General features: G+C 36.2%; 1 protein-coding gene across 10 annotated transcripts in view; it reads right to left on the bottom strand.

Annotated features, from left to right (window-relative positions):
* Positions 1-15027, bottom strand: part of MON2 (MON2 homolog, regulator of endosome-to-Golgi trafficking) — a 132009-nt gene that overhangs the window by 64033 nt on the left and 52949 nt on the right. For 9 of the 10 annotated variants that reach the window (XR_012420431.1, XM_065524517.2, XM_065524519.2 and 6 more), the window contains 4 exons: positions 9705-9829; positions 9125-9261; positions 8242-8395; positions 2036-2268 (listed from right to left, as the gene is read on the bottom strand). Coding sequence is in view for 8 of the 10 variants with exons in the window: in XM_065524517.2 (XP_065380589.1) it covers positions 2036-2268; positions 8242-8395; positions 9125-9261; positions 9705-9829 (649 nt within the window). In the remaining 2 variants the exon portion in view is untranslated. Of the gene's footprint in view, positions 1-2035; positions 2269-8241; positions 8396-9124; positions 9262-9704; positions 9830-15027 lie in introns of those variants that run through there. The other variant, XM_074007330.1, reaches the window with a different exon arrangement.

Below are 15027 nucleotides of genomic sequence, written 5' to 3'. Positions count from 1 at the left end.
AAGTACTAATATTCAGTATTTAAAAATCTACAAGAATGAAAACTCAGAAGCCATACTATAGTTTCAGACTTGAAGAAGTCTTAAAAATAAGTTGTTTTAAAATATCTGTCATCAGATCTTTCTGTACACAAGTTAAATTTTATATATATATACATATATATATATATTTTTTTTTTTTTCTTTTTTCTTTTTTTTTTTTTTTGAGTTGGAGTCTTGTTCTGTTGCCCAGGCTAGAGTGCAGTGGCATGATCTCGGATCACTGCAACCTTCACCTCCTGGGTTCAAGAGATTTTGCTGCCTTAGCCTCCTGAGTAGCTGGGATTACAGGCACGTGCCACCACACCCGGCTAATTTTTGTATGTTTAGTAGAGACGGGGTTTCACCATGTTGGTCAGGCTGGTCTTGAACTTCTGACCTCGTGATCTGCCCCCTCGGCCTCCCAAAGTGCTGGGATTATAGGCGTGAACCACCACGCCCAGCCCTATATATATATATTTTTTTTAAGAGACAGGGTCTTGTTATATTACTCAGACTGTACTCAAACTCCTGGGTTCAAGCAATCCTCCTGGGATTATAGGCACATGCCACTATGCCCAGCTGATATCCTTTCCTTTCCCTTCCCCTTCATCAACCCAAACTTTCTCGGCCTGTGTGACCAGTTGGAGTGAGGGCAGGGTGCAGTGTAACAAACTGGCTCAGCCAAAAGACTGATTACATACACCGAGAATCAAGCAAATAAGTAAATATACTGAGCAAAATGTGAGCAGGTTCCACACTGTTGGAGAAGGGAATTACAAATACGGAAAGTTAAAAATAAACCTTGTGGTATTGAACGGGAACTGAAGAAACTAGTGTGATGTCATGGTGATTCAATATAGAGAAATAGACATTTTAGAAATGTAAAGAGATGTATGCTTGTGTGTGTATATGGGTATGTATTTCCTATCCAAGTGGTGAAAAGCATACCTAGTATCCCTGTGTTCATTTCAATACTATTCTCCACTAAAAGGAACTAGGGCTTCCTGGAGAAATGACTGACACCTGGGTTAGACGAGAATCATCCGAGATCGGCCTGGAACATCTTGTTCTATCAAATAGTAAGGAAGTGCTCACAGAATGTCAAAAGGGCATGGGACATGACCAAAGGACACAGGGGCCATCTTGAAAGAGGTCCCATTGGCCATGTTGGGAACAATCTAAGCATCAAACCAAATAATAATAGTCAAAGGCTGTAATCTGCTGAATAAAATAGGAATCCATGAATCTACACTAATATAAGTGAATAAATTTTCAAAAATAAAAAAGTGCAGAAGGGAAAGCACTCTTTTGTAGTAGCAATCTGAAAGTATTTTTCCACAAAAAGTTATTAACTGTACACTGAAGAAACCAGACTGACATTGTATTAACCAACTGAGAGAAGTGAGCATCTCCAATAATGACACAAATTGATACTGTAGTATGCTTCCTAATGTAGTGACACAGTAACTACAGCACAGCAACATTTCTGTACCAGTCTTGTCAAAAATGAATAAACTGAATTTAATTATGAAGGAACATAACACAAATTCAAACTGACTGACTTGTACTCAAAAAAGTAAGGTCATATAAAACAAGGAAAACTAAGAAGCTGTTCCAAATTGAGTCATGGCAACTAAATGCAACACATAAAAGGACATCACTAGGGCAACTGGCAAAATTTGAATGAGATGTGGAGTTAGATGGTAATATTGGATTGATGTTAAATTTCTGATGGTGATTATACTATGATATACAGGAGACTAACCTTATTTTGAAAAAATACACACTGATGCATTAAAGTGTAGTAATATGGCTTCATGTCTGCAACTTATTCTATAAATAGGTCAGAAAAAAGTATAGTCACATGTATATAATTTAAGAAAATGGTAAGGTAAATGTGGGAAAGTGGTTAACACTTGAGAAATCAGGGTGAAAGACTTATAGAAACTACAATTTTTGCAAATTCTCAGTAAATTTCAAATTTTTTCCAATAAAAATTAAAAATACAGACTCATACCAATTTCCTTATCCATTTGGTCTGATGTTGACTGTAAATCCTGCTGTTCTGACGACTGTGTTGGTGAAGAAGCTTCTTCAGTGGTGGTTTGACATTCTGTTTCAACCTCTCCTAACTCTCCTTCAATCATACTTGTGATTCCACGAACAAGGTCTAGCAAACAATGGAATGCCACAGACATGGCGTAACCTTCAGGTATAGTTGGAGGCTCAACTTTGTCCAACATTTCTAAGCTGAAATTATGAAAAATATAGAATACTAATGAGAAGCCACAACAAAAAAATACATAAAACTATTTTCTACAATTTATAGACTATAGAAATTAAGATTAACAGAATAGCAAAAAATAAAGCGACATTACCAAATTTATTTCATTTAGGGAAGGGATCTCTTCATGGTATTCTAAAAACCTGATTTGAAAAATTAAGGCCTGACCACTGGCATAACTAATTATTTTAATAATTTACTTCTCGTTCTCCTGAGTTGTGCCAACATTTTCATTAAATATTAGATATTAGAAAAATTAAGACTGATATGCAAAATATGATACGATTATAAAACTTCTCAAACTCTGACTTGTGCTTTAAAAATAAGATGTCATCAAATCAAATCACTCCTATAAAGAGGAAGATGCTTTTCACACTGTGAGATACCCAGCTCACCTATCATTTCAAATACAAATCTGCCAACAAGGTGAGAATAAGAGCATCAGTGTGTCAAGTTCAAACTGCAGAGTAATTTTTTACCCCATAGGAGAAAGTTTTCAGAAGGAAGGACAATACATCTGTTTTAAATCATGGCAGATAGTGAACTATGGTTCTAAACCTCTTAAAATTGATATCTGGCAAAATAATCCCCAGAAGAGAGAGTAATTCAATTGATAAAGAACTAATGATTCTGGAACAATGGATATTCACATGCAGAAGAGTGATGTTGGACCCCTATCTCACACCATATACAAAATTAACTCCAAAATGAATCAATGATCTAAATGTAAGAGCTAAAATTATAAAACTCTTAGAAGAAAACATAGGTAAAAATCCTCATGACCTCAGATTAGGCAAAGGTTTGTTAGATATAACACCAAAAGCACAAGCAACAAAGGAAAAAATTGATAAATTAGATTCGTCAAAGTTAAAAACAATTGTACTTCAAAAAGCAGCAATCAAGAAAATGAAAAGACCCACAGAATGAAAGAAAACTTTTGCAAATCACATATCTGATAAGAGGCAGGCATCCAGAATATATAACTCCTAAAATTAAATAAGAAAAAGACAATCCAATTACAAAGGAGCAACGAATCTGAACAGACATTTTGCCCAACATAATATATAAATGGCCAAGAGGCACACAAACAGTCGCCAGTCATTAGGGAATACAGTATAATCAAAGCATGGTAAGATATCATTTCATACTCACTGGGATGACTATGATAAAAAAGATTAACAAGTATTGCTGAGGATGTGGAGATATCTAAACTCTCACACACTGTTGGTAGGAATGTAAAACGGTATAGTTGCTTGGAAAAAGAACTTGGTACTTCCTCAAAAATTTAAACATAGAGTGACCATATTACCCAGCAATTCCACTACTAGTTGTATACCCAACAGAAATGAAAACACATGTCTATGCAAAACCTTGTAGACAAAAGGTCATAGCAGTATTATTCATAATAAACAAAAGTGAAAATAACCCAATATGCATCAATTGATTTAAAAAAGCAATTCCATATATTGGAATATTATTCAGACATATAAAGGAACAAAGTAAGAACACATTCTCAACACAAATGAAACTTCAAAACATTATGCTGGGCTGGGCGTGGTGGCTCATGCCTGTAATCCCAGCACTTTGGGAGGCCAAGGTAGGCAGATCACGAGGTCAGGAGATCGAAACCATCCTGGCCAACACGGTGAAACCCATCTCTACCAAAAAATACAAAAAATTAGTCAGGCATGGTGGCGGGCGCCTGTAGTCCCAGCTACTCGGGAGGCTGAGGCAGGAGAATGGTGTGAACCTGGGAGGCAGAGCTTGCAGTGAGCCAAGATCATGCCACTGCACTCCAGCATGGGCGACAGAGCAAGACTCCATCTCAAAAAAAAAAACAAAACAGAAACAAAACAAAACAAAGAAACATTATGCTGATATGGGAGCTAAAAAAGTGGATCTCATTAAACGAGAAAGCAGATTGGTGGTTTCCAGGGGCCAGGAAGGGTGGAGGTTTGGGAGTAAAGAGAGGTTAATAGGTACAAAAATACAGTTATACAGACAGGAATAAAATTTAGCATCTAACAGTTCAGTAGGGTAACTATAGTTAACAATAATCTATTGCATATTTTAAAATAGCCGGAACACAAGAATTCAAATGTTCCCACCATAAAGATAAATGTTAGGGGTGATAACAAAATTACCCTGATTTGATCACTACACATTATATAAATGTATCAAAATATCACATTTACCCTGAAAATATGTACATTTATTACGTATCTATTGAAAAAAAAAACAAAAGAACATTTGTGTGATTCCATTTATATGAAATATCCAGAATTGGCAAATCAATAGATGCAGAAAGCAGATTAGTGGTTGCTAAGGGGCTAGAAGAAGGGGGATTGGGAAATGACTGCTAATGGGTATGAGGTTTCTTTTAGGGGTGATGAAAACTTTCTGGAATTAGATAGTGGTAACGGTTGTACAACTTTGTAACATAATGAAACATGAATTGTACACTGTAAAAGGGTGAATTTCATGGCATATGAATTATCTCGAAAGTAAAATTGAAATTACTAAAGATTACAATAAAAAAGCTAAGAAAATGTCCTACCTCAATATCTTAAAGTTTCTGAATCATCAAGGTAGGTAATTAATAAAGAAATGCTAAATTTAAAAAAAACATAATAAGAACATCTATATACAGTGATCATTCATTGAGCAAACACTCTTAGCCTGGGACTCTACTTTTTAAATATGTACTATCTCATTTAACTCCTCACAAAAACCCTAAGAGACACAGATAATAAAACTGAGGACTAATATGACAGTTATTAATCAGTAGTTTTTAAACTCATCTGATTGACACTAAAGCCTACCATTAAGGCATCAACTCTTGAGCTTTTAAAAATTTATGTAATCATTAGAAATATATTTACATTATTGATCACGAAATTTAAGCTCTAGAGTTGGAGGCTATTAGCAAACTAATGCAGGAACAGAAAACCAAATACTGCACGTTCACACTTATAAATGGGGCTAAATGATAAGAATTTATGAACACAAAGAAGGAAACACCAGACACTGAGGTCTCCTTGAGGGGGGCGGGTGGGAAGAGAAAGAGCAAAAAAGGTAACTGTCGGGTACTGGGGTTAACATCTGGGTGATGAAACAATACATACAACAAATCCCCATGACACATTTACCTATTTAACAAACCTTCACATGTACCCCCAAACGTAAAAGGAAAGTTAAAAAAAAAAAAAAAGAAAGAAACTTAAGCTCAAATGAGGAGATAGAGCTTACGGCTTTAATCTTTCCCAGACCAATTAGTCTTTGAGAGCCACATCCTAAATAAATCAGTGTTAAGCATCTCGTTAGACAAATTCCTATTCTCAAAGAATATGTGATCTATTGGGAAAATGTATCTAAAACACAAAATAATCCAAAACATCGGAAACTCCAATTCTCCAATTCTATGGCACAGACTTTAAGCACTAGAACAGTTAAGAGAAAAGGTAATTTATACTTTTTATTTATACCATAAACCTAAAAGAAAACACGTACTTTCTTACCTCACTTTTTCAGTGCTACTTTATTAGAATTACTGCATAAATTCCACTTTGAGATAAAATGTAATTTATCTGTTTAAACATTTTAAACTTAAGCTCAAATTGCAAAAACTGTCACAAGTCCAACTTTGAAGGGATCTGTAGTGTAATACATATAAAAGAATATGCCACGAATACTTATGTCAAAACTACTTCTATCTATCTATCACTTAAGTTTTCAAATTATACTCAAGCAGTCAATAAAAGAACAGAATGCACAATCAAGATTTATACATATGCCTTCAAAGAAAATAGTGAAATCATTTTATATTGAACCTCACAATGAATGAATAAAAGATGCCAATTCAACGGTTAAGCTCCAATGTGAACACACTAACCCATGTACAAAAGAACACCCAATATTTTCTGGCCATTTATTATTTCAGAATCAAGCAATTTCAGTATGTACAGTACTAAAAAAATATATACGCATATGTTCCTTTAGAGATTCAGTCCTAATCTTGTCTTAAAGATAAGAAAATTAATGTCAAGTGAAATCAGGTGCTAAACTCAAAATCACAGTATTTAGTAGCAGAATTAAAATCCAGTATTAATAAACAATTTGTTTGTAGGCTTTTACTAATAAATTTTCAAAAGAAGTTCTACAACCCAGACAAGTATTTATTATTTTGTGGCTTGTTGCTATTGTTTTTCTTCCTCAAGCACACATTTTCACTCCCTCCCTTTCTGTGTCTGCTCAGTATTATCTCCTCACGGAGACCCTTTCTGCCCCCATCTTCTCCTTGGTCATTCTCTATCCTCTTAACTTGCTTTATCTTCAAGTTAACCACTACCCCAAGGTTATATTATATATTTACTCGTGTATTTATTTATTTACCGTCTCACTCACTGAAGTGTAAGCTCTATGAAGCAAAAATTTTCTTCTGTGTTGGTGTTTGTTCAGATTACAAAATGAGGTGAGACGGTGAACTAGATAATTAATGTCTCCTTTAGCGCTAGATATCTGATTCTTTTACAACTTGAGTCATTACCTTTTGTACAAGGCAAAGCCTATAAAATACTAAGTAGTTTTAATATAAATGACCAAAAATAACAATGACTTTTAATTAAAATATTTCAGTCTTCTATGACTCTATTCTTTTATAATTTTAGGCAAAATAAAGCTGCAAGGTAAAATATACCTAGGATGATACAGTACAGACTGACATACCAGAGAAAGTGATGATTTTAACTAGTCAAAGATTCTGTTTCATTTCTATTTTTTTTAAGAGATGGGGATTCGCGGTTACCCAGGCGATACTCCAACTCCTGAACTAAAGTGATTCTCCTGCCTCAGCCTCCTGAGTCTGTATCGCATTAAGTCTTGATTTATGTCATAAGGATAGTTTTATTTTATTTTTAGACATAGTCTCGCTCTGTCACCCAGGCTGGAGTGCAGTGGCATGATCTCGGCTCACGGCAACCTCTGCCTCCTAGGTTCGAGCGATTCTGGTGTCTCAGCTTCCCAAGTAGCTGGGATTACAGGCGCACACCACGAAGCAGCTCATTTTTGTATTGTATTTTTAGTAGAGGTGGGGTTTCACCACGTTGGCCAGGCTGGTCTCAAACTCCTGACCTCAATGTTCTGCCCACATCGGCCTCCCAAAGTGCTGGGATTACAGGCTTGAGTCACCGTACCCAGCCAAGGATAGTTTTAATTATACATATCAATTACTAAAATACATCTATAACTGCCTCATAGTAACTGGAGCAATGTTAAATCCATGTAGTATTGATTGCCTTATTTCTGTATTTCATTAAGACTTAAGAAAAAATCAGTAATACATTATTGAGTATGCATTTGTTAAACTGAAATGGCTAATGACAAACAATTTAAAAATAACAGATATGGAATCCATTAAACACTTTTAATTAATTAAAAACTAAAATTTCCATGTGTTAAACCCTAAGAATATGATTAGATAAGCACTTAAAATAACTTTTCTTACATATAGAATTCTGAAAATTAGATATATCACTACTTCCATTGTATAGATGAGAGAAATGAGGTAAAAAAAGAAAAGAAAAGAAAAAAAAGATTAATTTGCTGAAAGTAACTCAGCTAATACTAGACGACCTAAGCCCAAGTGGTCTGAAACTAATTAATATACTTAAACCAAAAAGCTGTATAGGAAAGCTAATAGGTCCATATGTAAAGAAATCATATTTTATTTTGTAATGCTGTTAGTCTACAAACTAATAAAGAAAACAGATAAAATCCAGTCCTAGATACAATTTTCATACTATGACAAAAGAAAATGAGCTCTAAAATACATTAGAAATACTGGATCTAAAATTTAAAATATAATACAGAGAGAAGCATTTTAGGTTAAATATCACTCCCAACAATATAATTCTTTATAAAATAATGCTACTACTACTTACTAGGTGGCTTTAGCACTGCCTTGAACTGTGATTGTCAGAATAGGTATCCAGGTTCCCCTATATTCAAATGCTGGCAGCAAAGTAACACCTCCACCAATCCCCACCATTCCTGAGTTAGCTGGTGCTGAGACTGAGCCACCTAAATTATTGTTTCCTGTTAGAGAAGAAGGGAAAAAAAGGAAAGATATTACTTTACTACTTGACTACAAATCAGTAATATTCAAATACCTGGCCAATCTTTAAAAAAATGTCCTGTACTATCAGAATGGGTACTGCAGAAATAAATGAAATTTATCAGTGCTATTTTGTCTATCAGAGAGTCTTCCTATTTCCCTAAAATACCATTTCCCTTTCTAAAATAAAAGCTACTATTGGAAGTAAAAATACTGATAAATGTTTAGCATATCTTTAATTAAACCACTTTTTATCAGAAGTGGCAATAAAGTATACAAAACCATCACTCAGTACAAAGTGGAAGAGAAGGAAGGTAAAGGGAAACAATAAACCATATAGATTCCCAAACAAACTCCAACCATGTTAACTCCTTTAAGAGAGGGACTAAGTCTTCCTGAGGCGGTAACCATCTAGACTCTTCAAAGGGAGTCATCAAATAGATTCTTTTAAAATGAAGATTAGCATCTAAACTTTTGTTCTTATGTGATCAGAGAAACTGAAAGTATGTCAGAGAAGAAAATCTATTTTGGAAAAAAAACACAACTGCTTCAGTGAGATCAGATTATTCTTTAGGTGCAATTCTTTACTACCAACATATTTAGGTAACCCACATTTCTCTAGTCACAGAATTTCATAATATCCTCTCAGAATGGTCAATACTGTAACTTATGGCAGAATATAAGAAAGAAAATTATGAATATGTTTTTACCAGCTTGGTTGCTTGTAGCAGGATTTCCAGTAGGGGGGACAAGAAACAAGGACTGTATAAAAGATCCCAGTGCATTTACAATATCACGAAAAACCTTGGTAGAATGCTGTTTCATATCATAGGACTGACAAAATGACCTGTAAAATAATTTAAAATGTTTTTGGGAAAAACATTTGAATCTATTAAAAATTTTAAACCTTTTTATAGCAAGTGATATTACTGGAAGAGTTACCAAGCTATACTCAAAAATTCTTCATTACACCTGAATGATTTTACTAATTTAGGACAAAGGTTCAGAAAGAAGTCACAGTTCTAAAAAAAATTATTTTGGCTATATTAAATCAGTAAATTCAGACTGATGTCTATCACTCACCATGTGTTTACCTCACAGCTCTTTTCCACATCTACACACCCTATCCCTCCTTATAGATACAATATCCTATTTTCTTTGTTTAGAAATCACTAATATTGGGAATAAATACCAAAAGTCTTCTGACTAGTTTATTAACCTATTATAGGTTACTTTACAGGTTAATAAACATTAACCTATCTATTTAACAAACTATTGCTAAGGTTTTACCTTAATAGTTGAGGTTGCACACAGAATCTGTGTATTGATTCCACTGCAACAGCTCGTAGCCACTGTGGTTTATCTGCATCCAGAAATTTCACCAGAAGTGACAGAAATATCTCACATTCAGTTACCTAAAAATATATGATTTTTAATACTATTTATTTGAATCAAAGAGAAGAATTATAGACTGTGTTCTTATTCTTAACTTAGTGCTATGGACAAACCAATAAAATCTTTTAGATTAGAAATCAAACTCTTAATGGGAAGTGGAGAAGCAGAGAAAGGAAATGTAGTTACACATGGAAAGGTTAATGGTAAAAATAATCACAGTGTTTCTCTAAATATATCCCTGAAAACATCAGTAATCTGCTAATACGGTTAATCCTTTGTCCTTGCTCTTTAGAAAGCAGAGAATACCATCATGCCATCTCCATTTCTAAAAACTGCCAGATAGCATGTACCACACAAACTGCTGACAGGATGCATGTTCTATTCTTCAAAGCAGTTTTTCCATACTTTCTTTTGCTACTAAAGAAACAACGAGGCAAGCCGAAGGGTGCTTAGTATAAATTTTGTAGTAGAAAAATAAGGAGGAACCTATAGCAGTTGTTGACAGATGTAAAGTATATAACTCTTAGAACAGGGCCTGTACTGCTAATTAAGTATTAATTATCATTACTGTTGTTGCTAATATAGACCATTTCTCAGCAAGCTCATTATAAATAAATAATGCTTGAGGCACACCCAAGGCATTATTCATTACATGTCTGGTAACTGAATGAATGAACAAAAGCTAACCAGTTTACTCAAAGGTAAATGGATTGTTTTTGTTACTTACTAATTGACAACACAGCAGGACCTCTCGAGGTAAAAATTAAGCTGACGTGGTGATTATTAGGCCATATGATTCTTGCTAGTAGGTGCAGCAAGTTATTGGATGTTTTAGCTGGGGTATCTCAAAATGAGTGAGACAACAAATTTGGAGAAATATAGTAGCCTTCAGCCTTTCAGTGCAAAGTCTTAGCTGCTAGTATTTTCTAATGCCTTTCAGTATCTTTAACTGGATGCTTAAAATAAGGACATAATCATAATCATAATGACACAGTAGGAGGAATAACTAAAAACATTATCACTTAGACTGCTAATGACTGGGGAAGTGTATGCAGAGGCTTGGCATTGTCCTAAACATGATAAAGCTTAGTTTAAAAGCACTAGATCAGGAGTCAGGTGGCTCAACTTCTTTATCCAGCAACCTTGTGCATGAAGACAAGCATGGTTGCCTTTCTTATAAATAAAGGATGAAAATATCTACATCTTTCTGGGAAATCAAATGAGAAAAATGTAAGAAGAAAAACATTCCCTAAACATGATAAAGTGCCATGCAAATGAAGAGGGCATTATTTTTTCTAAACAAAATGACACCTCTTTAGAGAAAGAACTGAAAAAGAAAGACCCATGTTAGTGATTCGGTGGACAACAGCTCTATCTACTGGAGGGTTTAAATACTAACAAGTCCTTCAACAAGTGCGATATCAGCTTTACAAGTGGCATAAGTGGCATAAGTGTGTGTGAACGAATTTAAGGTTCATCAGCTAAGCTCTGAGGCAAGAATACAAAGGATCTCATAAACATCAAGTACATTACAGTCAAAGGAATAACATTATAAAACTTGCCTTGAAAAGTATATCATTTTTTCTCTACGACACAACGACTATAACACAAACCAAGCATTTATCAGTTTATACTGGAACCACTACAATCTTGTGATTTGGGTAAAAAAGCCTCTCTCCTGAAGTCTGGAACCTTGTTCTTCTTTTGTTTCTTCTTGTCAAGTGTGAAAGTTTGAGCAGAGAACTAGTGTTGAGAGCACTGAACACTGAACAAGGGCCTCAATGGAGAAAACCTACTATGAATCTGTTAAGTCTTTCCACCAAGTGGCTGCACTCATAAGGAAACAGGTATTAAGATTAGCATTTATGGTGTAAATTCAATTTTTGTGACCCAGATACGTCATAAACTCCACTATACTAACATGAAGGGTGATGAATGTTTTTGAACTCCTGCAGTACTTTAGTACTAGATTATTATCTAAATATCAAGAGACATCTGATGGCTTAAGATGAATCAAAGTTACTGAGGTAGACATTCTAATCTCAGTATCACATATATATCTATTAAAGAATCCTGTATATAAGTGTTGACTTGGGAGACAATGAAGAAAATCTGGTAGCACATTCATGCAGGAGTCTATTTGTCAGGAGCTTGTCAGAGTTAACAACCTTGGAGCTAAAGGATTTGGTAGTGACGAGATCTATTGTCAGAGAACTGTCTGTGAAGAAGTAGAAAATTCATTTGGACAAGACAATTTAGCCTCATTCATTCCTTTCTAAAAACAGTAAGTCAAGGGCAGAAAAGAGATGTGTGAGCCTTTTTTTTTTTTTTTTTTTTGAGACAGAGTTTCACTCTGTTGCCCAGGCTGGGGTACAGTGGCTCAATCTTGGCTCACTACAACCTCCACCTCCTGGGTTCAAGTGATTCTCGTGCCTTAGCCTCCTGAGAAGGTGGGATTACAAGCCACCGTGCCCAGCTAATTTTTGTATTTTTAGTAGAGATGGTGGAGTTTCGCCATGTTGGCCAGGATGGTCTCGAACTCCTGACCTCAAGTGATCCACCTGCCTTGGCCTCCCAAAGTGATGGAATTACAGGCATGAGCCACCACACCCAGCCTCTTATAATTAAGTTTCATAAATTCCTTACGGGTACTTGTTTAAGGAAAGATATCTGGGCACACATCCTAAGTGATTCAGAGAGCAGAAAAGCACCTATCTTGGATGCAGAAAGGGAAAAGAATATAGTATAGCAGCTATTAATATACCTAATGAGTGAGAAATTCTAATTTCTAAATTCTAATGAGTGATAAATTCTAATATACCTAATGAGTGAGATATTCTAATTTCCTCTAGTCACTCTAGATATATTAACAGAACCTTTGAAGATTAATTATCTTCACCCTTGAACTACCTGATAGAGTAGGATAACCTGGTGAATACTGGGAAGCACAAAATTCTGCAGGGTAGTCATTCCCAAAGTGTGGTCCCTGGGCCCCTTAGGAGTCCCTGAGGCCATTTCAGGTGGTCTGCAATTTCAAACTTATTTTCATAATAATATATTTTTTGTCATTTTCAATACACTGACATTTGTACTGATGGTACAAAAGCAACAGTGGGCCAAATGGCTGGTGCCTTAGAAGAAATCAAGGCAGTAACCCCAAACTGTACTAGTGTCATTGGATTCTTCACTGCCACACATGATTTAAAAAAAAAAAAATGGTTTTACTTAAGAATCATAATAAACGGGCTGGGCGAGGTGGCTCATGCCTGTAATCCTTCCACTTTGGGAGGCTGAGGCGGGTGGATCACTTGAGGTCAGGAGTTCAAAACTAGCCTTGCCAACATGGTGAAACCCCATCTCTACCAAAAATATTTTCAAAATTAGCTGGGCATCGTGGCAGGCACCTGTAATCCCAGCTACTTGGGAGGCTGAGGCTGGAGAATCGTTTGAACCTGGGAGGCAGAGGTTGCAGTGAGCCGAGATCATGCCAAGATCGCGCCACTGCACTCCATCCTGGGCAATGAGAGCGAAATTCCATCGTAAAAAAAAAAATTATTTTTTTTTAAAAGAGCCATAATAAACAAAACTAAAATAAAAATAAAACACATACTGATTTTGTTAAATCTGACCCATAAGTATGTGTCTTTTTTTTTTTGAGATGTAGTCTCGCTCTTGTCGCCTAGGCTGGAGTGCAATGGCACGATCTCAGTTCACTACAAATTCCGCCTCCCAGGTTCAAGCGATTCTCCTGCCTCAGTCTCCCACGTAGCTGGGATTACAGGCGCCTGCCACCATCCCTGGCTAATTTTTTGTATTTTTTAGTAGAGATGGGGTTTCACTGGTTGGTCAGGCTGGTTTCAAACTCTGACCTCAGGTGATTCACCTGCCTCAGCCTCCCAAAGTGCTGCGATTTTAGGCGTGAGCCACTGCGCCTGGACAAGCACATGTCTTTTTAACGTTCTGTGCGACAAAACAGGAAGTACACATGAAGCATTTTTGCTGTGTATCAAAGTACCATCATTGTTGGAAGAAAAGCATAGCTGTGAACTGAACTAGTCTTTTTACTCTGTGGAATAACATTTTAACTGAAAAAGCAAATGGTAAACATGATTATTTACATTTGTGTATACTGTACAAACAGTTTTTCAAAAATAAACAAAGTACGCCTGTCACTTTAGGGTAAACAACTGACAGTGTTGTCAATAATAAAATTTGAGCTTTCAAACAAAAATTAGAATTTAAAAAAACTTGCATCTACCCTATAACCTAAGACTCTTCTGATAAATGGTGGTGATACTAACAAATGTAATATTTGATACTGCAGGAAGTGATAACATTTGGAATATCTACACAACTAAAATACATGATATTACAAAATCATGCATGACTAAAAGATCCATTTGAAGTGTAAGACCAATGAAATGAATGTTACTGTAACACAGTATAAAAATGTTTCAGAGGCCAGGAGCCGTGGCTCATGCCTATGTAATCCCAGCACTTCAGGAGGCCGAGACAGGCAGATCACAAGGTCAGGAGATCGAGACCATCCTGGCTAACGTAGTGAAACTCCGTCTCTACTAAAAATACAAAAAATTAGCCAGGTGTGGTGGCAGGCACTTGTAGTCCCAGCTACTTGGGAGGCTGAGGCAGGATAATGGCGTGAACCCAGGAGGCACAGCTTACAGTGAGCCGCGATTGCAACACTGCACTCCAGCCTGGGCAACACAGCGAGACTCCGTCTCAAAAAAAAAAAAGAGTTTCAGATCCTAGACCTGTAAGAAAGTGCCGGCAGGGTGCGGTGGCTCATGCTGTAATCCCAACACTTTGGGAGGCAGAGATGGGCGCATCACAAGGTCAGGAGATCGAGATCATCCTGGCTAACATGGGGAACCCTTGTCTCTACTAAAAATACAAAACATTAGCCAGGCGTAGTGGTGGGCGCCTGTAGTCCCAGCTACTCGGGAGGCTGAGGCAGGAGAATGGCATGAACCCGGGAGGCGGAGCTTGCAGTGAGCTGAGATGGCGACACTGCATTCCAGCCTGGGCGACAGAGCAAGACTGTCTCAAAAAAACAACAAAACAAAGAAAGCGTCATTGGTTCCATTTGATACAGTATCAAAGAAGAACGTCCACCATTATTACCTAAAAAAGCCATTAATATAATTCTGCCTTTCAACTACATGTCTTTATGAAGCCAGATTTTCATCGTTATGTGCCA

This window comes from Macaca fascicularis, chromosome 11, assembly GCF_037993035.2.
Source record: "Macaca fascicularis isolate 582-1 chromosome 11, T2T-MFA8v1.1".
In the NCBI taxonomy this organism is placed as follows: Eukaryota; Metazoa; Chordata; class Mammalia; order Primates; family Cercopithecidae; genus Macaca; species Macaca fascicularis.
This window is presented reverse-complemented; position numbering and strand designations above follow the sequence as displayed.